At 40.3% G+C, this 26,352-nt stretch overlaps 2 protein-coding genes across 2 annotated transcripts; one reads left to right on the forward strand and one right to left on the reverse strand.

The window, feature by feature from the left end:
• The first annotated feature begins 1,752 nt into the window (after positions 1-1,752).
• On the forward strand, positions 1,753-3,272 carry LOC144656843 (uncharacterized). Its single transcript, XM_078517085.1, has one exon. The coding sequence runs from the start codon at positions 1,777-1,779 to the stop codon at positions 2,839-2,841; it is 1,065 nt and encodes a 354-aa protein (XP_078373211.1). The 5' UTR covers positions 1,753-1,776; the 3' UTR covers positions 2,842-3,272.
• A 9,452-nt stretch (positions 3,273-12,724) lies between these two features.
• Positions 12,725-25,637, reverse strand: LOC144656076 (uncharacterized). The gene is made up of 13 exons (XM_078516298.1): positions 24,884-25,637; positions 23,950-23,988; positions 22,152-22,304; positions 21,425-21,631; positions 20,833-20,871; positions 20,461-20,582; positions 19,741-19,866; positions 18,648-19,169; positions 17,192-17,668; positions 16,459-16,681; positions 15,289-15,624; positions 13,988-14,240; positions 12,725-13,151 (listed from the first exon to the last, which is right to left on the reverse strand). The coding sequence occupies exons 1-13, from the start codon at positions 25,367-25,369 to the stop codon at positions 12,985-12,987; spliced, it is 3,150 nt and encodes a 1,049-aa protein (XP_078372424.1). The 5' UTR covers positions 25,370-25,637; the 3' UTR covers positions 12,725-12,984.
• Between the last annotated feature and the right edge of the window lie 715 nt (positions 25,638-26,352).

The raw sequence follows: 26,352 nt of genomic DNA on the forward strand, positions 1-26,352 counted from the left end.
CGGCCCTTATTCGAGGGCGGCGCTTATTCGGAGGCGGCGCTTATTCGAGTAAATACGGTAGTGCACTTGCAAGGTATTTGACTTTAAGTCATGTGTTCATATCAGTTGGAGCCCTGGAAGTCCTGAAAAATTATGAATTTTTTGTTTGTTTGTTTCAGAGTTAAACAGCAAAGTTAAGGAGGGGGTGCGGTAAGGGGCACGCAAATCCACCGATCAGTCGATCCACAACTAGCTATTTTAATTTGAATTCGTTCAAATCCGGTTCCGCACTACGTTTTGTAGTTTCACTGCAACGGACTGTAGATGGTTCAGTGTTTTTAATCTTTCAAGAAGTTTCCTATCATTGCTTGCAGCGCTCACCATTGTGTATTGAACATCGATACTGAATGCAGTACACCTTGAAAAGGAAATTAATGACCTGTTTCTTACAGAAAATTACTCCTGTAACGCGTTGTCTGTTTAACGCACACACACAATGAGTTGAGTTAGGTAAGCCGTGCGACTCCGATGATTTCGTGACAAATGATTACCTTACTAAATTTATCTCCGCAGCACATAGTAAGTAGAGTATGCCCAGTACTACGAGCTGAATGCAAGACAGCTGGATCGGACCGCAAGGCTATCGGTTAGAAGGTACTGCCAAGTTAGGTGGTACTGCCAAAAAGGCAACGCAGCCAACAAGCTTGGGAGAAGTACTGGAAGTCAGTGTGCACATTTACCCGCGCCACACGGGAGTGACTCTAGTTTAAAACAAAACACCTGAAAACCAACTCTCGTCTCCAGCGGGAGGGAGAAAGGGAAAGTGTTAACTGCGCTGTACAACAGAGCATCAAAGATGGGGGGACAGGAGTGTCTGAATCTCCTGCTTCCCGTTCCTCTAACTCCCGCTTCCCGTACCTTTTTCTCCCACTTCCCTCCCTTTTCCGTAGTGGTTCCCTCCTCTTCGTCCCATGCGATTTTTTTCTCAATTTCTCCCGGTTCTCACCACCTCGCTTCCTGTCCTCTTTTCTCCCGCCTCTCGTCTTTTTTCTACTGGGCTCCTTGTCCTCATGCCCCCCTCTACACCAAAGTGAGTGCTGAACAGTTTGTCTGAGCTAGCCTGCGTCGCAGCACACTGCGGTCAAACGCAGCGCGCGTGCGCAGTTCATGTGTAATTGCCGCCAAAATTTTCCATACAAAGTCTTAAATTTTCCGTAAACTTTTGCTTTAAAGCCAAAAGTTAACGCCGTCCCTCGAAAGTTAAGGTTTATACGCCGCTTATGGATTGGAAATTTGATAATTCATCTCCACTGAGTGTCCTAGCTTGAACTGTTCTTTCACCGTACTATTTCTTTAATAATTTCTTGCAAAAGTCTGCCCACTTTCGAGTCAAAAGTTCGAGGCGGCAAAGACCGGATGTGACGTCAATTTTTGCGTTTGACCGCTGTGAAGCGTCGCAGACAGTCTAAACCGCCAGTACAGTCCTTCGAGGATTTTGTGACATGTCCGGCTACAACGCAGTCTATCGCGGGCTTATCGCAAAAGTCCACAACATGCACACACAACGGGGTCAATGAGTTCGGGTCAAACAAAGCGCAAGCCCTTGCTACTGATAGAGCTGGTGACAGACATTTTGCAAAGTAAACAAAAAGTCTATTCGAGCGCGTGGGTTTCCCAACAGTGAATAACAAAAGGTTGACACGGCTGACAGCTGAAGAATTGATTTTCATTTCTGCCTCACTGGGCAGTGGTTAAATTATTTATGACATAACAACGTGTTCAAATGAGCGCGTGACGATGGCGCGGAAAACAGGGATTGTTCGCCGGGTTATTGCTCGAATATTTGCAGTCTGCTTGCTCGTTTTACAAGGGGTAATCTTGGATTATTATTTAATCGTCCAAGAAAACTCTTCTGCGTGGTTTGCATGGATCGTAACAGACGCTGTTGTTCTTTTTGCCTGGGTGTTCACAATGTGGATGTCGCACCGTAAATCACAGAGTGCATCCAAAGCAACAAAAGATGAAATCAAGTTTGCCTATCTCGCCTGGATTATCTACGCCGTGCATTTAGTACCCCAAATAGCTACTCTATTCAAGCTTAAAGCGTCTTTACTGGACGAGAAACTTATCTTTGGGCCAAACATGTTAAAGATGAATTTGTGTCTAACACCGATGCTGTTTTTGTTTCTTATTTACGCGCATCACGACGCGAAATCACACTCACGACGAAAATATTACTTGGAGAAAATGACCGCAGCTGTAACTCTTGATTTATTCGACAGCGTCGAAATGTTGGAGTATCTCTTTGATAAGGATAAGATCACACTGGGACTGGAAAATGCCATTCTCGCCTTTTCCTGCATGAATATTTTTCTTCCAACATTTGCGTTGTTTGAGCTGAAGTTTAACAAGTTTCACGACAGCGGAGAGATTTCTCCGATCTCGTTCAAGTTCATTTACATTTGCAGTTTCATGTTTTTTGTCAACGTTCCATTCCTGGTTTTAAGGCTGATATTGTGGCATGGGTACCATTTAGACATATCAGTACTGCTGGCAAAAAACGTTCTGGCGATTGTCTTGGGAATTATTGAGGTAATGGAGTTCTTTGGCGAGCAAAGTCCAAAGCGATGCGAGTCCTGTTCAAGGACTTTTGCTAAAGAGTTTTACAAGTCACACTACCAAGATTGCTCGCCGGACAAAAACATGGAGATGATGATTGCTGGTGATGAAGCAAGGAATGGGAAAGAAAAACTGAAATTTAATTCTAAAGAACTGGAGTTAAACGAGAAAAGCAATGACTCCACGAATGTTGTTTCAGATACATATGACATTTCGCCAACCTCAAAAGAGACAATTGTTTGATTTTATATTCAAGAAACAATATCAAAGTTGTAATTTATAAAGTTTAGTTGGATGTCAGATGACTCGTTAAGAAAAGGGCATTATGAAATTCCTATTCTATGATTTTCGATTGATTTAAAATCAAATGTAAATCAGTTAAATATTTTGTTGACGTTCGTGTGGATCATATTTATTCAGTGGTCGGATAAGCCGTCTTAGAAAAGTGACTGAAATCTATCAGACAGGTCAATATCAGATCGATTAGACAGCGTCTTTTCTCTACCGAGGTTGCCTTTTCTATTAAGCGTGTTAAGCCTCTTTAGTAAGATAAGCCTTTTATCTGATTATCAACAGAAGCGTGAAAGAAAACTTAGTCATTCATTCACGTCGAGAATAGTACGTGTAAAAGGACTATAAGCAGTATTCCGCATAAAATTTAATTTAATCCTTTATCTCTTTTGTTGACTTTACGTAGGTGTTGAGACAGGATGAATTCGAATACCGTAGAATTCCGGTTATAAGCCCTGGGCTTATACAACTGCGTAAGTGGTTTTGGGTGGGCCTATAAGTGGAGGGGCTTATATCCGGGAGGGCTTATAAGCGGAATGAAAAAATTGTTTCGAAAAGTGTCACAGGATCGGAGTGTTGACTAAAATAAAGCAACATTTAGCCCTGTTCAGTACTGTCATCCGGTAGAGGGGGGCTTATATCCGGGGGGGGGGCTTATAATCGGATGTATTTTTTGTTTCCAGGTAGATGGGCCTATAACCGGGGGGGGGGGCTTATAAGCGGGGGGGCTTATAACCGGAATTTTACGGTATGTAAGCAAGAACTGAAAAATGTACTGGTGGGTTAGACCAGGTTAAATTTGAGATAATTTGTTTCGTTACTGTAGAATATCAAACAATCAATCAATCAGTTATTCTTTCATTTTCACCATGCATAAGTCAATGGGTTGCAATAGGTTTACAACAAGTGTAATTTGAGTAAATTCCCAAGAAGGCCTAGCCAGCTGCTGGTGGTTTTGTTGGGGGTTAACGCGCGTCGCAACGAGAGGCGAAGCTGCGAGGCACTTTCTTTTTCCTAGGCCCCTCGCGGCTTTGCCGCTTGCTAACCTCAACAAAACCGCCAGTTACGCAGGCTAAAGAAAGCCTAGTTTGTGTTAAATAGCCTGTCAATAATACTGATTAGAAATAGGATAAATCCATAATTCACATTAATTTATCGTCAAGATTAAATTCTTTAACAGAGCATGGCAGTGAAATCATTGTCCATATCCCAATATATTTTAGCTCCACAACGCAGAGAACAACATGTACAAAATCCTTAGGTTTATTTTGGCGGTTTCGACAGAGCACCTAGTCTTTTTGGGACGTCACGCAACGCTCCGTCCCAAAAAGCGGCTGCGAAGGCCGAGACTACGGAGCACTTAGACTATAGCAATACGTTATACGTCAACCTACTATTACATCCAAGTAAGCAATACATATAAACATGTTATAGAGCTGAGCAACAGTTCACAAAGGCTAACGAGACAAATTCAATTTTATTTTATTTATTTTATTTTTTTATTTTTTTTAGGTTCTTCACTCCACTTTACTATTCCTCAAAATTTTCCTCGATTTTCCTCGCTCTACCCATACCCCCTCCATGCTATATTTTCCCGCAAAAACCTGCACATCAAACCAGTGATCAGTCATGAAACTCAATCTCAGGTCGAATGCAATCTGAGCGAAATGTATCTGATATATTGCAGCTGTCGAGTTACTATAAACTGTTATAATCCTATTTTCTCTTGATTGTTACGATCTAGCTCTGTCTCCTTTACGCGGCTTATTTTCTAGACTTAAAAATCTTCCATGAAGTAAAACAAGTACGTCGCACTGTAAAAATCACTTTCGGGGAAATTTAATCTAAGTATGTCTTTTTAATAGGGAAGATTGCTAGATAACTCCGGTTTTCATACTAAAACTATTTCTACTCCCCCCCCCCCCCCCCCCCCTGCATAGACAGGATGCCTGCCCACCGCAGGGTTACCTCACCCAGCATTAAATTTACTGGTAGCCATTATACACCTGGGTGAAGAGAGGACCTCCCGGCCGGGAAATAAGATCCAAAGCCTGATCTATTTTAACTCATGTACATATTTTCTTATCCTTTCCTTTTTTTAGCATTTTTAAGATATTTGTAAAAAGAAGTAGTAGACAAATAATTTGTATTTTAAATTAATTATTGTAAGTTTAGAGTTTTTAAATTTTTGTAATTTGATTATTTAGATTAATTAATTAGTTTTAAATTTCTATAAATTGTAATTTTTTTAAAAAATAGAGGGCCACAGGTTTTTCAGAATTTCTGTTACGTGCTACCCTCTTTAAATAAAGTTGTCTATCTATCTGTCTATCTACATAGTTTCCCAAAATAAAGGAATTCAACAAAAACAACTTAGTTAATTTGACATACATGCTTACCATCCTATGTTTGTGAGGTCACAGCATGCCCATATTAATTGTAAATATTTAAGCTTCCGAAAATCTGCTTTTATAGCTGTGTCTTTACAATATAATAAAGAAGAAATATTTTCGCGTTGTTTAATTTTGTTTTTCTATGCCGTTTTCTTGGGGATTTGAAGCGTGGGAGAGCAGTTCTAGGAGTTTAATTTTCGGCTCGTGTACAGAATACAAATATTTACACTTGTGTATATACTAGTTGTGCGACGCTTTCGAGTGGTATACTATGGAATATCCCACGAGTCACTTGTAAAAAACAAGTGACAAGTGGGATATTCCATATTATTAAAAACTAGCAATGGTATATTGCAATTCCTGCGTTTTGATTGGTTAACAGACAATGGTATATGAGCTCATATACCATTGACCACAAATATGGTAGCCGATGCGCGTCAACGAAAACAGCTGGGGAGCTCAAATATTGCAATTCCTTTGGGCGTTTTTAATAAAACAATTATTCCACTCGCGCTTGTTGGATATGAGATGGTAGATAGCCAACGAGGCGCGCAGCGCCGAGTTGGCTATCTACCATCTCACAGCCAACAAGCGCGAGTGGAATAATTGTTAAGTATACCACAAGAAAGTGTTGTGTAACTATTTTATACCATGCCATAGAAAATATGCTTACTAAATTTTCGTCAAGAATACAATGTATTGTTTTGATCACGATCAAAGTTGTTAATTACTTGCTTGATCGATCGCGTCATTCAATCTTAAGGTCTCAGGTTTCATCTCCTCGTGTTCGCTGTCGCTCGAGTAGTTTTCCTTGCACGTTCAAGTCTTGTCACCCTCCCACCCGCTCAGGGTCTGATTTTCATTAAACAACAATTTTAGCCCAAACGTGTGTCAGTGTGTCATTATTGATTGATTGTTTTTAAATAATTCGCAGCGCACGATGGGAAGGTTGGGTTGAATACCGTCGAATATACAACGAGTTTCCTGTATTCTGTTTGGCTGTATTTTCTATGGCATGGTATAAATATTTTTATACAATACAGGAAAGCCGTTGTATATTCGACGGTATTCAACCAACCTTCCCATCGTGCGCTGCGATCTTATTCTCGAGGAAATTTAGTAAGCTAATTTTCTATGGCATGGTATAAAATAGTTACACAACACTTTCTCGTGGTATACTATGGAACATCCCACTTTTCACTTGTATTTTCTTCGTGTACACCAGTACACACTCGCCTAAAGGCTCGTGTGTATACCGAGAAAATACAAGTGACTCGTGGGATATTCCATAGTATACCACTCGAAAGTGTTGCATAACTAGTGTCAAGAGAGGAACTCATCCTCTCTTGCTAGTATGTATCCTGTACACGAGTCGAAAACTTTATCTCATAGAAAATGAAGTTTGAATATTCATATGAGCATGCTGTGACCTCACAAACATAGGATGGTAAGCCTGTGATTTGACCATAATTATAGTTGCGTTAATTATCTATTTCGTTTATTATCTTTTTTTTGCATTTACACATCAACTTGTTAATTAGTGCTATATTAAAAAAAAATTGTGAAACTACAATTACTGCTAAAAGTCATTGATGCCAAGAACGATCACAAAAGTGTCTTATTTATTTCACAGAGAAAGCATGTATTTTGCATGCGAGTACTAAGGAACGCCGTGGGAGGCGCGGTGGCCTAATGGTTAGCGCGCTCGACTCCGAGTCGAATGGCCCGGGTTCGAGGCCTGGCCGGGGCGCTACGTTGTGTTCTTGGGCAAGACACTTTACTCTCACAGTGCCTCTCTCCACCCAGGTGTATAAATGGGTACCGGCGAAATAGCTGCTGAGGGGTAACCGTGTGATGAACTAGCATCCCATCCAGGGGGGAGTAGCAATACTTCTAGTCGCTTAATGCTATGGAAACCGGGATAAGCTCCGGCTGTATGGGCCACTTGGCTTGACGCAGACTTTACCTTTACCTTACCTTACTAAGGAACGCCATATGCCACGCGTGGCAAACTCGCGTGTAACAAATTGTTCACAACAACTGAAAGCAAAGTCGATTTTGAAGGTCAAGGCAATTACGTTAATTACAAGAACTTTTGCGTACCATACGTCACTAGAAAAACATACAATAATTATGTATTTTGTAACCATTTCGTTATGATGACGTCATTCACACTGTGAAATAAATCAGTTAATTTGACCATAATTAGTTGCGTTAATTATCTAGTTCGTTTATTATATATTTCCATTTCCACGTCAATTTGGTAATTAGTTGTATATTTAAGAAGTGTTTGGAACTACAATTACTGCTAAAAGTCATTGACCAAGAACGATCACAAAAGTGTCTAATATATTTCACAGAGAAAGCATGTAATTTGATTGACAGCGTGCGAGTACTAAGTAACGAGACATACCACGAGTGTAAAACTTGCGTGTAACAAATTGTTCACAACAACTGAAAGCAAAGTCGATCTTGAAGGTCCAGGCAATTACCTATGGTTTGGATTTAAATTATCGGTCTCATTAACTGATCTACATTCGTTAATTACAGTTACTTCTATCATACGTCACTAAAAAAGCATACAGTAATTATGTATTTTGTAAACATCTCTTTATGCCGTCATCATGACGTCATAGCTAATTGCTCTAATGACATGGTTTCCAAGATGTAGGAATTCAATCCTAAAATAACTCCGTTAATTCGACCTAATTAGTTTCGTTAATTATCTATTACTTTCTATTTCTACATCATTGTTCGGAACTGCAATCGTGGTTAATTTATTTTACAAAGTAAATATGTAATTTGCATTGACAGCATGCGAGTACTCAGTCACGCGACTTACCACGCGTGGTAAACTCGCGAAGATGTCATCATGACGTCATAGCTACTTGCGGTAATGTCATGGTTCACAAGATAAAGAAATTCAATCCTGATATAACTCAGTTAATTTGACCATAATGAGTTAATTTTATTACGTAATTATCCACGTTTTTTATTTCTACTTCATTGTTCGAAACTGCAATTGTGTCTAATTTATTTTACAGAGTAAGCATGTAATTTGCATCGACAGCATGCGAGTACTCTGCCACGCGACGTACCACGCGTGGTAAACTCGCGTGTAGCAAGTTGCGTTGCTCACAAGCAAAGTCGACCTTGAAGGTCCAGGCAATTAACCGATGTAGTTTTGAATCGAACGGTATTCGTTAATTACAATAACTTTTATCATACGTCACTAGAAAAACATACAGTAATTAAGTACCCTGAAATAACTCAGTTAATTTGACCTTAATTAGTTACGTTAATTGTTCTTTTACCTCGAGCAGACCATATAAGAGGACTATAAAAGTCTAATACAAATTCACTTTATAACCATCCGACTAGTGGACAAATCCTGCAATTCGTAGTTATCGAGAGTTTGAGCACAGTCATATAAAATGAGCGAGCTGCAGAACACACAAGAAATTGCTGCAAATGATGCATCCATTCCACTGAAGAGTGCTGAAATTGCTCTCGCAGATAGCCATCATGAAGGTATGTGTCGCTTTGCTAGTTAGTTGAAAAATTGGCCTTTTTTGGTGTCAGTTTATATTTTCGCCGTTTCAATTTATCAGTTTTCAGCTAAACGTTTGGCCGTTTGCAAATGGTGTTTATTAGTATTTTTGCTGTTTGCCAATTGTTGTTTTTTGGTAACTTAAGTTTATTTGTCACCTGTCGGGGATCGAAGACTCTCTTTGCAATCTTGCAACATGTGTAGATGACCTCAAGTAACGTATGTTTTCCAACTTCTCCGATTACACCGTTATGTAAACTTCGAATCTAATGAGAGAATAATGTCGAACACAATATAAAAGACAATTTAATGATTTCTGTGATTCCAGAGATGTTGTTAGGAATACTGTAAAAGCATACTGAACGTTCGCTCGCCAATAAATACGCCTGGACTGAAGGCGAATTCATGTTTGAGTTGAGTTGATTTTTGTTTCTTATCCTAGCTCCGGTTTTTTTTTTTTTTTTCTTAATTCCAATTCGATCTGGATACAGTGGATGAAGAGCCATTCTGTGGATTTGCCACTGAAAATTCCTATTTATTGGATTGATTGATGGATGGATGGATGGATGGATGGATGGATGGATGGATGGATGGATGGATGGATGGATGGATGGATGGATGGATGGATGGATGGATGGATGGATGGATGGATGGATGGATGGGAGGAGGGGGGGGGGGATGGATGGATGGATGGATGGATGGATGGATGGATGGATGGATGGATGGATGGATTGATTGATTGATTGATTGGATGGTTGGTTGGTTGGTTTGTTGATTGGTTGGTTGGTTGGATGGATGGATGGTTGATTGATTGATTGATTGATTGATTGATTGATTGGTTGTTTGGTTGGTTGGTTGATTGGTTAGTTGGTTGGCTGGTTCGGTTCGTTGGTTGGTTGCCTTGAATGATCAATCTGTTCCGGAAAGCGAACAATTTTTCCAGAGCAAAGTTCGAGGAAAACTGTAATCCTTGAGGAACAGTATGGTTTTAAGCGGATTTGAAGCGATTTCTGACTAATAAGTACAAGGCGCGATATTCCGGGCGGGCTAATTTGCAGGATAATAAATATTCCAAAGTTTTGGCAACGTCACGTGACGTGTTTTATACACCAATCGCGCTCTTGATGGATTTTAACGCCAGATAGTGGTCGTTTGAGGACATCGAATGATAAACTGTGGTTCAGTAATTCACATTTAGGGCACTGGATACCGTATTAGGGTTCTAGTCTTGCATTACCAATTTATTCAAACAATGCCTCTCTCCATCCAGCCGATCCAGGTGTATAAATGGGTACCAGCGGGTTAAATGCTGGGGGTGGGGAAGTAAAAATATTCGTAGTCACTCAATGTTGTGAAAACCAGGATAAGCACCACCCTGATGGACCACTATGTTCAAATACATACTTTGATCTACCAAATGATGTTTTTTCTCGTACCAATATATAAATAACATTATTTTTTCATTTTCCAGGGGAAAATGCCCAGGAAAAAGGCACCTCTGCAGGACAGCAACAGAGGCAGCCAAGAACACGTTTCAGCTCGATTCAAAGATATGAACTTGAGAGGGCCTTTAACCAATCTAATTACATTACACCACACTCCTTCAATATGCTGCAGAAACTTGGAATTCCTAAACGGACTATCATGGTATGTCTAGAATAAACGATTTTACATATGATGGTTGTTATTATGTTATGGCAGTGTTTAACACTTTCACGATATTAACTACAAGAAAAATAAAACGCCTAAATTTGTAGGAGGCCTGAAGGCCTGAAACAAAAATCTGTAAGGAGAAGTCTACTAATGGTTACGCTTTGGACTCCAAATTGAGATTTTGTCTGAGACCTTTATCTGTGCTTATTCTACGCCAAATTGCAATTGGACTCGTGTGGTTACCGTACTAAAATTGAAGGGCTTGTGTCACGGCTAAGTTAATTTTATGTTAAATTATTTTTTATGTTTAAATTATGCCAAATATTCGCTATAAATCTAAATGTTTGCAAAGAAATTTATTCTATGATTCTAAATGACAAAACCATGGCTTCATTGCAGCCAAATGTGTCTTCTAGGCGTTATAATTTAAAGTTTCAAGCAGACAAGATGATTAACTTTGAAAACTGTTCGGCCTGACCATATTTCAAAAACCCATATCGCAATCCGTTTCAATCTTCGACACTTTTGGCCATCCGTACCTTCTTTTGCATTTGGTGTGTTATTAAAATTTTCCTTCACTGTTTTAAGAGGTTATTTCATATATTTTAACGAATTTGATGGTCATTTCCTATGCCTAAGCTTGGCTAAAATCCGTGACACGGTCCCTTAAACCCAGGGTATCAGTCCTTTACAGCTTTCTCTTTTCAAAACCAATTCTTTGCCAGATTTCTCGCTTTTTCCTTTGGGAATGCGATTGAGCACGTGTACCAGGTTTGAATAAAAGTTCTACTTGTACTCATATTTTCCCTTCCTTTTTTTAGGTGTGGTTCAAGAACAGGCGAGTTAAACTCAGAAAAAAGACGCTTAGTAAGGCATGTTCATCACGGGAGCATTTGAAACCAGCTGCTAGTTCTACACCAGTCATTTCAACCCATCAAAGCAGTATTTTACAAGGTGCAAATTGCGATGTACAAAATACACGTATGGAAGGTACTTCATTGTCATCTTCAAGGGCAAATTGGCTATCTAGCTCAACTAGAAGAATTACCGACGAGTCACTGGGCTGTACCAGTGGTACTCTGTCTGAAGCCGCAAAATGTGCATACAATGAAAAACATGCTCGCATTTTGAAACCTCCAGCACATACAATTACCCTAGTCACCCGCCATCGCCAGCCTCCATTCAGAATAAAGCCCTGTCCTATGCCTCAAGCGGGATAAGCCTAATACAGCTGAGAGCCAGTTTGCCATCAATCCATCGAGACGGCCAAAGGATAGGCCTTTCATTGGAAGGTCCTTCGAGGGCATTGGTATCTTCAGGGGAAAACTGGCCATACTGCTCAACTAGAGGAATTTACACTGACTCACTGGGCTGTACTGGAATTAGCCTGTTCAAAACTGCAAAGTGTATAGACAATGGAAATACTTGGTCACGTTGCGAAACCTCCACCATGTGCAAGTATCTTAGCCACACGCCATCGTCACGCTCCATTAACACTACAGCTTTGTCCTATGGTTCAAGCGGAATGAGCCAAACACAACTTTCATCTCATTCAAATGTACCATGGTTAGATAATACCCAAGGTCTGGCGGCCAGTCTGCCATTTATACATCAAGGCGACCAAAGGGTACCGGAAGAACTTGAAGACCCAGGACAACAGCTGTGCGACCGCAGAGATAGGACCCATCCCAGTGCCCTAGAAAAAGTGCACCAATTAGAAGAAACTACATCTCATTCAACCGCCCCTGATGTGAACGATTTGGAATACTCATCACTTCTTGATGACCTGCTGGATGTGCTGCAGTCGGACCTGGCAACACAGAATAACATCTTCAAGCAGTAGAGTGTCCCTGGAACGGCATGTAAATCCCGCCACTTAAACGCAAACACGGCCTAAATTTCTACTACATGCGTCAGGGGCCATAACAAGCATGTCCTCTTGCACGATTCATTTGTCCACTGAACTTATAAACTGCCAAACAAACACTTTCTAAGCACGCCTGATGTACGGGAACGCTCTTTTAAATCATACAGAACTAATAGAACAGGGACAGTAACCTGCAACCAGTGTTGAACTTGATATATTCGTCTCTAATCCTTCCATGGGACTGGGAATGTGTTAAGACGTTGCTTTTTTAGCTAGACGATTGTCACCGTACTTTTATGGCCTGAAACTGATTGTACTTATACCAGTCAGAAGTAAAAATCACATAGTGTACATCACCAAGGTGACTTGAAATGATGTTTTATAAATTTATTTTTACAACGATCTTAGCCTATAGATGTACAATGACGAGGATAGAACCTTTGTAAAAATATAAATAAAAAATATTGCCCACACCGCTTGTCCGAAGTTAAAATTGGGAAGATTTTAATTGATTGCGAAACACGAAAGTGTAATCTTTCAGCTTTTATCTTCTATACTACCTGTGCCCTATCAAGGTAAAGAAATTTATCGATCAAAGACGCTGTAAAATCTTTCACGTCCGTTCTTGTTATTCAATAACGCACGTTGAACTTTCTTAGCACTTTCAGTACTTGATCTTGGCCTTTCCATTTTTCTCCAACCTCTTCCCAGATGTCGGCACAGCTTGTCGATTTTTGGCGCCTTTTGATTCTTCCATCGGCCGTTTTAGATCTCCGGTGTACACTAGGGTGATCTGCTCCTGTACATTGAAATAAATAAAAATAAAAACAGACAGCATTAATTACAGAGACGCGTGTCTGACCTTCAGATTGAACGGTGGCCTGGGTTAACGGGCTGGTATTAACATTGCGTTGTGTTTCTGGGGAGGGCATTTTACCTTGACAATGCCTCACTCCACCCAGATGTTCAAACGGGTACCTACGAACTGTTTTGCCTGTCAATGGGTGGCTAACAGGTCGGGGAAAGATATAAGAGGAAGACTAACGAGCAAGGAGAGGGGGACAGGAAAGGAATGGAAAGGGTTTCTAAGAGCAAGGATTAACTCTTTACAAGAGAGGATCGATGATCATGCCGTATTGCATTATCTTCGTGGCGCAAATGTTGAAGTTTTTCTCGATCTTTTTTTTTTAATTGCAAAAATTCGGTTTCGCGGAAAAAGAAATTCCCTACTTTATTTCAAGAAATGATTATAAATTGTACAAATTCGTTAAAAAAACTAGGCTCGCAAAATAATGCCCTTCCAAAATCGCGAAATAACGTGTCGTGAAAATTTCATGTAATAAGGCAATCGACCTTTTTTTTTGGGGGGGGGGGGGGGACGGTAGGCAGTCTTGATGTACCACCACTTTTAACATTTAACATTTCAATAAAACCCCGCGCTATACATCCACCTCGTTTCCAAGGTCAATTTTTTTCGGACCCAGGTAAAGCTTCGTCAGCCATCTACGACCACGGCTAATACAGACAGATTCTTGTGACCCGTTAGTGACCGCACTTGACGGTATTCCACCGCAACTTCAAAAGCAATATAGTCAAGGGAATTACTGTTACTTTTGAGTTTATGAATAAACTGACCTCTTCTGAAGGTGAACATCGCGAGGGCTGCTTCCTCCTTCACGATTCCTTCCTTGTATTGATGTAAAGCCATTATCAAGTTCATTCCGCCGTGAGCAAGGAATAACTGTTTTAAAGAAACATCATTTCCTACAAGAATTCTGATAACCACAATTCCTAGCGCCTGAAGGGTTTCGTCATCTTCATTTCCCCGGATGTATTCAATGAATTGAGCGAAGCATCCAAGCTTGACGATTTTAAGCCGCGTGTCAGTCTGCAAGGCAAAAGAAAAACGCGATCAGAAAACGAAACAATATACAACAACAAACGTTTTATTTCTGGCTAGAAAATTTGTTTGAAACCCCAAGAAGAATTCGAACTAAAACAATTGTAAGTAAGCAAAATTATGGAAAGGAAAATATTATTAAAAATATAACACAAACAGCGGTGATAAACTTATGAAAAATCGCATTTTTATAAACTTGACGTTTCGTATGCTAAGCACATACATTTTCAAAAGTATGACCGTTAAAATTTTGGCAACTATTTATATATTGTATGAAAGGGGTCTGGAACCGAGACGAGACAATTGATCACAGCAGTAACTTAATATTTACATTAGGTTAATAAAGTAACAACCTCTCACTGCCGACATTGGCATAAAGAAGGTGTAGTTCATAATGTATAGGTCTCTATCTTGCAGTGGAGGTCAGTTTTGCCTGACGCAAGGATTTCAAAATGATCCCATTTGATTTATGGCCTGTGGTGTGTGGAAAATATTATATTGCCTGTAAACAAATGACGTCACAAGTTAACGCGTGACCTTCTGTTGGAAAGCTCGTAATCTGATAGGCAACACAGGCACCTACTATCGTCGATAGTAGGCTATCAGTGGGTGGCGAGGGTGGGGAGGGGGGAAGTGGCCGGCAATGAGACCGAAAATCACAAAACGAATTCGTATGGTATTTATCGCTATTCTGTTTAATAGAACGGCCGTTGGGTTATGCTTAAACAATTAAACTGCTCGCTCTTGCTATCAACCTTCAGCCGGTACCAAGATTGTGCACGCGTTGCCCTATATAAAGAGAAAATTATTTTTGACTATCGGCTTAAAAACACTTTAAATTGTTTGTTTCTGATTGTCCTTTCTAGTGTCTACTAAACAACTGGACGATTTGCTCGCATAAAATTTGGGCTCGTTGCCTAATTATCCATACCAGAAGTTTACGGAGTTCTTTATGATTTAATAGCTACATGTGTCTAGCAAATCAAAACTAAAATAGTGTTAACGTCCCCATTTGCAATGAATGTCGTTATCTCACCTCACCATTGATGACTGCTTCTCTTAATACCATAAGAGTCGTTTTCCCTAACGTTGGTGACACGGGTGGCGCTAAAGAGTCCAGCAAGTACCCCCCGCAGTGTTGAATCACGTGTCGAACGCATGTGAATCCCAGGTACTTTGATTTGTTCATACCATTACGAACTGGCGCTGCCGCGCTGGACGACCGCTGACTAAGAGCGCTGCTTCGAGATGTTAGAGATGGTGGCACTTTTGAGGTCCAGGCCTCTTTTGGTGCAGGATGACTGGGAGGGCCTGCCCCCGAAGAAGCGAATTTGCTGTATTGAAGATACCTTATGATCTTCAACACATTAGCCTGGAGGGAAAATAGCCTCATTAAAAGGGGAAGCAACCTTTATGCAACTCTGTTACATTTACACTAATGTAAGCCGTTACAACGAATTCAAGAAATAGCATAAACAAAATATAGTAATTGTGAGTATAAAGTCTTATATTGACCAATCAACAAAAGGGCTTTTCAGGGCCAAAGTAAACAAAAACTGACTTTTCTGGTAGGAGGCAGACCAGTTGGCTATTTTACAACTACCGTATTTATTCGAATAAACGCCACGGCGTTTGTTAATCTTTTTGCGATTCCAGTGCGGCGTTTATTCGAGGGCGGCGTTTATACGAGGGCGGCGTTTATTTAAAATTCGATTTATTTCTTGCAAACAACAGCATGGTAACTGAATATTTGAACTTTGAAAACAGGAACATGTTGTAGTACTTGTCTCAAAAGCCATTTTTAATACCTTAAAACATTGTTACCATCAAGGAAAACAAATATTTTTGGCTTGCTCAAACTTGATATTTCACTGCATTTGCTTTTTGAGTCTATAATACGAATAAACGCCGCATCGTGATGCGGCGTATATTAATATTTCTGCTCTAAAATGGAGCAGGGCGTTTATTCGAGAGCGGCGTTTAACAATTTATAATCATATTACAGTGTGAACAGCCGTGAACACTTACTCTATCGATATGCAAATTCGCAGAAAACCATCGAATGATAGATCAAACTGCAAGAATATAAAAAATGGACAGAGATGGAGCCAGCAGGTTGTCGTGAATATTGTCAATATTTCCTCTACTAACTTTTCCAAAGTAATGAAAGTGTTCACGGTTTTCGTGTTCTCACTGTAAAACTTACCTGGATTTCGTAAATGCCACACATTATCCACGGCGCCAAACAGTAAATAACCTTAGCATCGAGAAGGCTTTGTTTTACGTAATGTGTTGTTTCGCGCAAGTCCTGGGCACCAGTGGAATGCACCGAAGGCGATGAATGGTCCGCACTAGTTGAGGAGGACGGGAACGGTTTTGATGATGCTGTAGAAGTGAAACTGACTTGAGACAAACTGCGTGTTAAGGACCTGAAAAAAATACACACAGAAAAGTAAAAAAGAATTAGCAGTGATCGAATTGGAATTTAGCAGTGTTGGTTTTTATGGAAGGAGGGAAACCGGAGAAGCCGGAGGGCAAGGACGAGAACCAATAACAAACTCAACACAAATATGTTAAGGGGTCCGGGATTCCAATGTACCGGGGCCACATTGGTAGGAAGCGAAAATGCCCGATGAAAAGATATTCGTAGACAATGCATGCATGAGGGGCCTAAAGGGATAAAAGGAGAACTGGAATTTGGGCAAATTTTTAATGGGAAAATGCTGATTTGGAAATCACAAACAAAAAAAGAATGGAACTGGGAATGGCATTTGGGAAATTTGGTAAAACAATGAACTGGGAGAAAGGATTTGGGCAAAATTAGGGCTGGGAAATCGGATTTATTCTCCCCACCCCCTTCAGGGCCCTCGTGCATATTTAGTGTTACAGAATGAGGTTTTCTTGCAGTGCATTTTTTTAAAGTAATTCGGCATACAAACCTAGCGCTTGATCGTTTTCGTATCAGCTTCCGGCCGCCAGCTCCCCTAGTGATCTTCATAACATTCTTTACTAGCACAGCAGACTTGTTGAAAGAGATTTGTCTCTTTGACGCCTTTGATTTAGAACTCTCAAGCACCTTTAAGTCTTCGATGCCAGGATCAAACTCGGGCGCTGTGGCCTCAGCAAATAAGCATAACAAATGAATTGCTTCCTTTACGAACTCGATCTCATTCTGTTCAAATCCAAAATCAGGATAACTTTTGCAAGATTCTTTTCTTTTGCATGTGCTTTCAAATATCAAGTCCGTTCGCGCGTTTTTCAGAGTCGTTGTAACTTCTTTCGGGGGAAGTGTTGTTGGATCAATGTTGTGAAATGAAGGAGGGTTCACTTTTAACAGTTTGTTGCTAAGGAACTCCAGCTCGTTGAGAAATTTCAGTCCACCACTCTGAATCATGACTGCCACTTGATTTAACCGCCTGCATACGAAAAAAAAAATGTTTTATCGCATTTATTGGCTGGCTGGCTGACGGACAGACAGACTGATACGACAGACAGACAGACAGACAGACTGATACGACTGACAGACTGACTGACTGACTGACTGACTGACTGACGACTGACGACTGACTGACGACTGACTGACTTACTGACGGACAGACGGACTGTCTGACTGACTCACTCTATTAATCAGTGCATAATCGATAGATTGTTGAATTATTGACTGCTTGTACGTTCTATGTGTCATAATTTGTTAAATTCTTTTCATATATGCTTCACTGTAATTTATGCTGATTAAATGCAATTTATTATTCCAAAAAAGTGTTTATACCGTCAGTTGTACGATGTAAGATCTCAGTCAAGATCTCTACGTTTGCCTCTGGGTTTTACAACGCTTCCTGTGCTGTTATAACATTTATACCATGCTATAGAAAACACAGCCAATCAAAATTCAGGAAAGCCGTTGTATATTCGACGGTATTCAACTCAACCTTTCCATCGTGCGCTGCGATCTTATTCTCGATGAAATTTAGTAAGCGTATTTTCTATGGCATGGTATAAAAGGCGAGTGTGTATACCGAGAAATTAGAAGTGACAAGTGGGATATTCCATATTATTAAAAACTAGCAATGGTAAAATGCAATTCCTGCGTTTTGATTAGTTAACAGGCAATGGTATTTGAGCTCATATACCATTGACTACAAATTTGGTAGCCGATACGCGGCAACGAAAATAGCTGGGGTCAAATATTGCAATTCTTTGGGCGTTTTTAATAAAACAATTATTCCACTCGCGCTTGTTGGACATGAGATCGTTATAGCCAACTCGACGCTACGCGCCTCGTTGACTATCTACCATCTCATATCCAACTCGCGCTAGTGGAATAATTGTTAAGTATACCACTTGAAAGCGTTGCATAACTAGTATGTAACTGTTTGTATACAGTAGGATACATACCTTCCTTCAAGAAATTCATCTCCGCTTGTGCTTTCCATATCCTCACTTATCAACAAAACATTTGACATGACCACCAAGCAATTAGTAAGCACGCGTAAGCTACTCAGATACTTCTCTCTTTCACAAAAATTGTTCGATTTCTTTAGCCTGGAGTACCGGAGATCACGTGAACTACCGGCTGTCAAAAATTGCCTCTCCGAACCACTTTTCCAGAGAGCATCACTTTGAAACACTAAAGTTAAAAGTGAAGTAAATTCTGAAATAGTCTTTTGTGTTTTTGAGCCGCCGCCTTTGTCCATCAGGGTACTATTACTGGATGTCCATGAACAACTACTCGTGGACTGCCTCTGCAAGTTCATTTCGCTTGAAGAAAATACTCCTGAACTGTCCGAGTCCCAGCTTGTTTCATCCTGGGAATTTACTTTTTTAACAGCTACTTGGCTCAAGGCTGAGAACGCGGATGTTCTGTCCGGATTCGCCGAGATGTTTTTGAGCGCGGTGCTTGCCTGCTCTCTAAGATGTCTGTTGAGAGAATAAGAGGACCTTAGTTAGAAACTGGCAGGTTTATTTATACATTTATGGTTGGAAGTTGATAACAACAACAACAACAACTTTATTTAAGCTCGAATTTCAGAGTAGCTTGACAAGCTAATATTTCCGAGAACAAAATATTTGATAAACTAGGAAAAGACACAACAGCTTTTGAAGTGCAATGTTTGTTTTTGTTTCAAAGGGGGGGGGGAGGGAGTATTTTGTTGTATTGTTTTTTTTTTTTTTTTTAGGCCGTCTGCTAAGCTTGCCATAGTAAGTAACAAGAAGAACTGCTTTATCTATGTACAATCGATCTAGATGACATAACCACGGTGACAAAAACGATTTCCATCATATCGAGCGATGTGTTTGATTGTACAGCTTAATTCTCCTTGATCAAAATGTTTTTCTTTAAATGTAATTATGAAATATTTGGCGTTACATGAAGACATAACATCGCCAACTTGACGCTTTTCTTTTTCTCACCACCTGTTTGATAGTATATAATGTCACAAGGGGAAATTCAATATTAGTAAAATATTAATATAGTTGACTCACTTACCTACACTGAGAACACGTGACCGCCCACAGCAGATGTTCCACAGCATTGTGGGATATGAGTGATGTTAAGCCTGCTTTGTAAAACGCCAAAGTCGCTAACAGGTTGGCAGATTCCTGTTGTTGAAGACTAGAAAATGGAAATCGAGAGACTTTTACAGATTTTTCATGTTTAAATCTACGTTCATTAGTAGAAAACAACACAAACAAACTTTGATTTATCGTGGTCTACTGTCGCGGTGCAAGTGTTTTGCTTGCTGGCGGGGAGTTCCACCGATCCAACCTTCTTCTGTTTTCTTTTATTTTATTTAAATATGTTAATTTGTAGCCACCCGTGGCCCAATGGTTAGCGCATTGGACTGCGGATTAAGAGGTCAGAGTCTTAGGACTGACTGGAGTCATTGAGCCGTTGGACAAGACTCTTAACTGCCACAGTGCCTCTCTCTACCCAGGAGTGCGAATAGGTACCGGCTAACTGTCATCCTCGTTTCCAGGGCTTTTCCATTGGTTAACTGTGATGACAACCCGACAAGCCGCTGGGAGGGCGGGGGGTAGCCTGCGATGAACTAGCATCTCATCCAAGGGGAGAAGCAATACTCCTAGTCACTTCATGCTACAAAAATTGGGAACAACTCTGCACTGTGTAAAACTGACTTAAATTAGCTTGTTACCACGGGAAAGAGACTGGTGATACAAAATCGTACAGTAAAGAACTAAGTCTTACCACGGACTGTACTGCAATAGATCTAGAACGTTCTTCATGACATCGTCATACTTAAAAAGGAACGTCTCGACCGTAGAGGAATCATGGGAAACTATATTTGTCAAAGCATTTGTAACCAGGCCCTGCAAAGAAAACCGACCACCATGCAGTTAGTAAAAACAGAAAATATAAACGGCAAACTGATCCTGACGGAGTAAGCGATCAAAAAAAAACAAAATGGATAAGATCGACTACTAAAATGTATTGAAAAACTTTGCCCTATATTTCGGTTTGCAGTACAAACCTTCCTGAGGGACGTGGCGGAAAAAGGAACTTATTTTTCCTAAAATAGGCTTTTATTGACACTTTGGATCTTGATTAAGATGAGTTTACCTGTATCTCTGGATTCCCAGTGTACGCTCCTTGAGCATTCTAGAAGAAAACGTATCAAAAGGGGTTGAACGCGTTGTAAAAAAAATCTAAAAACAAATGTTACTTTCCTCAAAGATGATGTTACGCGACTCATCGCCATCGCCCCCGCCCGACACACTCACACAATGCCTGACTCGTAGCAGTCGTCTCTAATGTGAACATTACAAGTCGTGAAGGATGATGGGAAGAAGAAAAGACTGGGGAAGACTCTCTCCTTTTCTTCCTCTTTTTCTTTTTTTCCCGCGCCTTTTTTTTTTTTTAATAAAGGGGGGGGGAGGAGCACCCCAGTTTTTTTTTTATAAATATATATATGGGGGGGAAAAAGACAAAACGTTTAAGGGTTAACACTCCAGTTAAAGGAGCAATTCTCCTAGTCGCTTAATGCCTAAGAAACCATCTTAATACCGGCACCAACAAACTTTCTAAGACCCCTTCGATCGGAACGGACTTTTTTCTCCCCCCCCCCCCCACACACACACACACACGCCACCCACTCCATTTAAATGCAACAAACATAATTAAACAAGAGCCTGAAATATGAACAGCTTTCTACCTTGCACGATGATAACTGTGTGACGCTTTCGAGTCCGTAGTCAATGAGAAGCCGAGCCATTTGGGGATGAGCAGCAAGATTCTTGATTGCAAGAAGCACCTTGTGTTGTATAAGACTTGACGCTGTCAGCAGACCAAACAGCGCTTCTGTTCCTGATATGGTCATTGCTTCCAACCACAGATCTGCGTGTTCTGTCTTCTCCACCACCTGTGAGAAGGAAAGTGCATTTTACATTGTCAGTACAACCAGATCGTAGCTTGTCTTTACAATTTTACAGGAAATTCCAATGTGTGACATGTACTGACATTTCATGCTTGAGTTTATTTTACACGTGTAACACAAGCGCAAACATGTACATAAAAAATGTTCCAGGCTTACTCCAAGTTGATCGTGTATCCTTTACAGTTTACGCCGACATTTGTTCGACGCACGAGTGTAATAAGCACGCGCACGACACGCGAGTATGGAAGAGGAAGGATTGACTTGTATCACCAGAAATTTACCAGAGTACCTTTTCTCCTGGCATCAGTGTCAATGATTTGTACAGGTGATTCAAGTCAATTGTTTCCCAAATATTTTGACTCGTGCTCAGAGCAAAGCAATGTACTTACTACTAGTAGCCTTCCGCGTTGCACGAGTCGCGTAAGATGACGCTTGTTTACAGAGAGGAAGAAAAAGCCAAATAAATTTGAGCATTACGCCCGAAGGACAACAGGAACACATTCACCTTGCTGAGACAAACTACTGCCTCCTCCTTAATGTTGTCGTCCCCGCCAAGTAAAACGAGATTGATTAATTCATCAAGCAGTCCTTTCTCCAAGAATTTTCTTACATTCAAGGTACTGCTGCACAGCTGGCCTATCATTACTAGGACACTCTCCTATAACATAAAATAATAAGCCGTCAAGCACAAGTACAGTAGAATCCCGTTTTCTCAAACCCTCGATTTCTCGCAACTCCCAATTTCTCAAACCAACTTTCGTTTCCCTTGGATAGTACTTCTCTGTAATTTTACCCCCGATTTCTCGAAGCAATTTTCATTTTCTTTAGATAGTACTTCTCTGTAATTCTACCCCCGATTTCTCGAAGCAATTTTCATTTTCTTTAGATAGTACTTCTCTGTAATTTTACCCCCCCCCCCCCCCGCGATTTTTCGAAGCAATATTCGTTTCCCCTGGAGGTTCGAGAAATCATGATTCTACTGTATGATATAGACTTGGTGCAGGCCTCATTTTCTCACAGAATCATAGAGCAAGGGGCTGAACACGCGCGCGCAGAGGTGAGAAAAATACTAGACTACCCCACTGGGAACCTGATTGCAGGCTAGAAAAATAACGCTCGAAAACTGGATACGCCCCAAAAATCTATGCGAGCATTGTTCCACTAATGCGCGCGCGATGGTCGCTTTTCATGGGACGATCTAAAAACGAAACGTAATAAAATAAGATAAGATAACTTTATTCAAACACGGTGAACCGAGTGGTTTAGGGTGCTATACTTCAGTCTGGTCATCGCAGATTTTATCCCTACCCTCCGGTAGTGTTTTTGGATTTGGCAACACGGCATTTTCGAACTCCCTGGCCACGCTAGTGTAAACGGTGCCAAATGGTCAACTTCTCACCGGCAATAATTCTTTAAAACAAGTTCTTGTCTAATTTTTAGCACAGCTGAGTTAGAAATCCTTCGAAAAGTCGGAAAATTTAAGAAGTGTAATTCAAAGGATAAAAAACCCTATTCGTTGTTTATATCGCTGCATGTCGTTGTTGTTTTATGTTTTAACATGTACTACCCTTTTCCTCATGTGCTGCAATGCTAACTTTCTTCCTTTTTCCCTTATTCCCTCTCTTGAAGAGTCCTACAGTCTTACTCCTTCCCATTTTACAGGTAGTCAATTTGCAGTACATGTGTTCCACTTTTTTAAAATCTTCATAACTTAAAACGGTACTAGAAAGTCAATTAGGAGAACAAAGGTCTGTCCATTACAGACTTGCCAAATTTCAGTCGTACGCTCTCAGCATGTGTGTTCCTAAGTTTGTTTTTTACCTTTTTCAGTTTCAGCACTCTTTAAAAAAGATTGTTAAAACTGACAAGAAAATAGCACGGCGTCAGTAAGAAGGAAAACACTAAGTGGTTATGAATCAATGTTCGCGTAAAAATATTGCATTCACTGTTTTGGGGCTTAAACCTTTATTGCTAGTGTATTAAAAGATCAGTAAGAATGACGAACCTACAATGAAAACATGCCTAATGAACAAAGAGCCTAACAAATTTTGACCGCCTTGTGCGGCCAGGTCTCGATATTTTCCTTGATCGTCCTAATTATCTTAATGGCCCACCGTGACGTCACAGTACGCAGAATAAGTACTGTGAGCGTAAAAACAATACAAACAACTGTTATCTAAAGTAATGGCCAATTTAGTGTTTTTATCCAATATGATAATAAGCAATATTTTCTTCCAATTAACGAAGTTGACTGGGTATAATTTGCCGCTACTTCAAGCAAGCCCGAGAAAAAATATACGTACCTTGAGTCCAGAATTGTCTGTGTCGAGTAACGTTAAGACCTGACCATGAAAAATAAGTAGAAAATGTAACTGAGTTAGTAGCCTGTTGAGCCATTAAAGAAGTAATTAACGAAACAATGGCAACACCAAGTCAGCGACCTGTGTGGTGCTCCTCAAAATGATTCTGCAAAATAGCAATTATCGTTAAACTGTTTTTGATATTTTAAAATTTACAGGCGCAGATGATGTGAGGGATATAGTGATTTGTCGCAGTTTCAAAGGTCTAAACCGCGAGCCACAAATTGTTCAGCGGTATTTGACGATCCCTTAGCGTTGTATACTCACTACAGAGCGTTTATTTTCGGTCCCCTTGATGCGAATTACTGAAGCGTCACTCAGGTTTTTGTCCAAGATTGTAATCGGTACTGCTGTTTAGTAATTCAGCGGCGGAAATACATAAAGATAAACAAATCATTTTATTATCTGACGGTTTATTGGTATTGCACAGTATATGTTACTCCCATCGGTAAAGAAACCGCGCCGTCGGAAAGATGACCCTTCGCTTTTCGATCTAAAAAGTGGAGTTAGTTTTTGTTTTACGACATAAAACCAAAATTTCTTGAACAGATTAACCACGCTTAGCTTGCTGTCACGCGCTTATTAACCGCATGAAAAGGAAAATAAACTTAATGATAATAACGCGAGATAATTATAGCCCTGCGCTAAAGAGTCCTTGACCGGAACTGTGAAATCACTGATGTGGCTTGAGAAAATATTTGTCTAGTTTTATAAACGCGTTAATGCCAACAGAATTATGAACTGGCACGATTATTAAGTCCAATTGACACTTAATCGCCACCAGACAAAAGTCTGAGAATATAAAACTACGTGAAAATGCGCGAAAGTATTAAATCGCCTTCGACCTGAAACAGACTGTCTGAATTCTGATACAAACCTGTACAACCTCGTCGCTTGATAAAATTCTGCTCCCTTGAAAACCCCTCGCTACATTCTTCAGCGTCTTTGACGATTCCTTTCTGGGACCTTTATTGTATTTCAAGAAAACGTTCATGAGCTCATGAAACTCGAACTCTTCGACGTCTCCATCGCCGTTTTTCACAGCGGGCGCGTTCCGTTCCAGTTCGCAAGTACATAAGTAATTCCTTTCAAGAACCTCGGCTTTTTTCTTGGGTAAGACAACTTTGACCGTCACAACCTTTTCCTTTGGCGGCTTCACATGCAAGAGACTTTGCCGTTTCGCTAAAGAAGATGCGGGTTTCCTTGGCTCCGCAGATTGAGACTCCTTCCTGCCATCAGAATATTTCCGCGTCTCTACTTTCAGTTGAGGAATTCGGCCACGAATCTCGGTCCATTCCGGTGGACATGAGCATTTGGTGCCTACCACTTCCAAGTGTTTGAAGTCCCACTGACAAAGAGTCATTTTGGATCGTCGATAAGCGCGAGTTCATGGCAACTACAACGCTTCTAAGTTAAACAATGTGTGCAGTCATCTTCTTTCCGAGGAGTTTGTTGTCGTTGTATTGCATGACTGATATTAGTTCAATAGGTCAGCACTTTTCCGTCATCAACTCCTCTTGATGTTGAGCGCTTCACTCCACAAATACATGCAAGACAAACATGGTACTTAAAATGTCAAACAAACTTGTAAATAAAAGTTTAATCATTGCTCAATGCCGCTTAAAGTTAATTTCTACGTTCATTTGAATCACAATGGCCAAAATCGCTCGCGCAAATAATTAGCCGCTAATAACTTACCCGAGGGAGCAAACGTGACGCGGAGATTAAATGACCACTAATTTATCAACACAAGAAACGATAGAAAAATGTACCCCATACCAAAACTGAATCCTTCGGCAGCGCCAAAACCCTGACTGGTCCAGCAGGACAGCTGATGCTTGTAATAACTCTTGAAGTTTATAAAAAACTATCATACTGCCCTAATAAAAGAAATCCATAATTTTAGTTTCCTTCAGGACATGAGGTTGAACTAGTATAATACACTATTTTTATTCTTTAAGAATATATTTTATAAGAATATCGAGGCTGAAATTTGAGTGTATTCCACTCGTTCAACCGGTCCCGCCTTAGGTCCTGAAGGAAACTAAGAATACGGTTATATATCTTCAACTAAACCGTTAAAATTCGTCCCTTCTCTAAATGACAAAACTAGCTAAAGCTAAAAAACAACAAAACAGCACTAACCGTTTGTCGTATGTTTGATGTTACTAACATTTCGGCAGGACTGGTATTTACTTGCAATGCAATTGTTACTCCAAGACATTCTAAAACTGGATCTCAACGCATAATCTAAGAGTATTCACAAGAATATTTCAGCCTAAAGTTGAGAGAAAAATAAGAGTATTCAGCCTTTGCGAAAAAAAAACGATATTCTTATAAAAAGAA

Source organism: Oculina patagonica, chromosome 6, assembly GCF_052425735.1.
Source record: "Oculina patagonica isolate OP01 chromosome 6, crgOcupat, whole genome shotgun sequence".
Lineage (NCBI taxonomy): Eukaryota > Metazoa > Cnidaria > Anthozoa > Scleractinia > Oculinidae > Oculina > Oculina patagonica.